The sequence below is a fragment of the Lipotes vexillifer genome, unplaced genomic scaffold, assembly GCF_000442215.2.
Source record: "Lipotes vexillifer unplaced genomic scaffold, Lipotes_vexillifer_v1.1 scaffold1009, whole genome shotgun sequence".
Lineage (NCBI taxonomy): Eukaryota > Metazoa > Chordata > Mammalia > Artiodactyla > Lipotidae > Lipotes > Lipotes vexillifer.
Window position 1 is genome coordinate 1,763,128 of NW_006772405.1, and position 2,096 is coordinate 1,765,223.

Here is a 2,096-nt window from a genome sequence, read left to right on the forward strand (position 1 = left end):
TCAGCAGGAGTGTGTCCTTGAGAAAGGCTTTGTTCTTTACCCTGTGCCCTGTGGTTTTCCAGAAGCACCAGCCTGACCTTCTAAGGGCGTGTCCCGGTGCCCCTGGAGCTCACTGTCCTCAGCTGACTCTCAGGGTTCAGTGTGCTCCTCCTTGGAACCAGCTCACAGTGGCCAGGCAGGGGCTGGGATCGGGGGCTGGGAAGAGACATAGGAAGTATTCCAAGGGAATCTGGGGGTTCAATACAAGGAAAAAGAGAGAAAGATTGCTGGTGGAGTCTAGTGAGAGAGGGAGGTGGAAGGAGGCTTCTGTCCCATTTAGCAGCATCATCAACCCAGCCATCTTCCATGTGGGGTCGGCGCCATGGTCACGGCCCCCTTTCTCCTTCACTCCTCCACTCAGCTGCTCTTTGCTGCGTCAGCTCTTGCAGACTTGCCTTCCCAATCATCCCTCATGCTTCCCCACTCACATTCCACCTCTTCCATCCCTCCCACCTCCTTACACCATTAAAACCCCTATTCTCTTAAATCAGACCTGTTCAATTCCATGACTTTCTAACATGGGGTTGGATACTGGCAGGAGGTTCCTTTTCCCTAGCTCTCCAGGGAAAACTCCATTACCTTATTGGAACGTGATGGGCAGGTTAGTAATAATCATTTTACAGATAGGAAAACTGAGACCCAGAGAGAGGAAAGGACTCATTTATAGTAAGACAGTAAGCCAGGACCAGAACCTTGGCCCCTGACTCCTGTGCTCAGAGCTCTTTCTACTGTCACTTAAGGTTAATAGCTTAAAATAGTGTTTTCCTCTCTGTAGCACTCTCGCCTAGAAAGGGGGCTACTCAAAGTGTGGTCCCAGGACTGGTACCAGTCTGCAAACTATTTGTTACTATTCCATGATGAGATAAAAACAGAAATTGACAGTCAGTGTTTAGAAACTTTTACAGCAATTTGACTGAGTTAGGTTAGGTCTGTTGAAACTGATAATTTGAAAAAAAACAAGTTTTGTATGTCTTTTAAAATTTTTATTTTTTGCATAGTAGACTTTTATCATATCTTGAAAAGTATCAGTCCAAGATAAATTGGAAATTAAAAAAAAATTGTTCCTCTACTACAGGTTATTTTGAGAAATATTGCCCTAGAGATTTAAATGTTGATACCTGGGCCCCATCAAGGCCTCCTGACTCAGAACCTCCACAGAGGGAAATTCCTCATCTAGTCGAGGGTGTCTAGTTGACGGGCAATCGTGGCCTCACGCGGGAGACAGAGGCTCTGCTCCTCAACGCCCACCATTGGAAGCAGCTACAGTGATTGAACCCTTCTAGATCGGCTCCCATGGCATTGGCTGCTCCAGGGTAGGTATGAGCCCCCTGCAGTAGGAAGCATCCAAGGGAAGACCAGGTGAACCCCACAGCACGATGAAATGGAGTTAGGAATAGATCTAGAGTGCAAAGACTCAGGCTCTGGTCTTGGTTCCACTATGTGTCCTTTCTGGGCCTCAGTTTCCCCAGCTGTAAAATCGGTGGTGTTTGTTTGTTGTTGGTGTCAGGTAGCAGAACCCTTTCCCCTAACAAAGCATGGGTCCTAATCCTATAAAGCAGAGGAAAGTAATGCTGCCCTAATGGAAGCAGAGTTGAGGACATGGAGATCCTGCATCTCTCCTGGTTTTCCCTCACTCCCTGTCCTGTCCTCCTCTGCCCCCATTCACCCCGGCCCAGGCAGCCACTGTGGGAGCCTTGAGTTCTAAAGATAATCCGGGAATTTAAAAAACTGAATTAGGGAATCCCTAAAGCCCCTTCCAGCTATGATTCTAAGACTATGGTTGGAGAGTTAGCATAGATAGTCTCTCATAGATTAAAATGCACGTATTCTTTGACCCAGTAATTCTACATATGTTAATAAATCCTATAGATATATTCCCAAATGTAGGTAACAGCATTGTTTTCCCCATCTAGGGCTCTCAACCAGACTGCTTTAGAAAGTCTGGAGATAGCTGATATCTATCACTTGGAGATGGTTAAGCAAACTGAGCTCCTGCGCATAGGGGATACTTTGCATGTCTCCAGAGCGACTAGCTGTATCTGTGCTGATAGGGAAAG

General features: G+C 46.7%; 1 protein-coding gene across 1 annotated transcript in view; it reads right to left on the reverse strand.

The window, feature by feature from the left end:
* The window catches only part of PDE6A (phosphodiesterase 6A), a 70,024-nt gene that overhangs the window by 43,629 nt on the left and 24,299 nt on the right, over positions 1–2,096 (reverse strand). Inside the window, exon 6 of the mRNA XM_007447511.1 lies at positions 1,288–1,367. Within this exon, the coding sequence (XP_007447573.1) occupies positions 1,288–1,367 (80 nt within the window). The remainder of the gene's footprint in view (positions 1–1,287; positions 1,368–2,096) is intronic.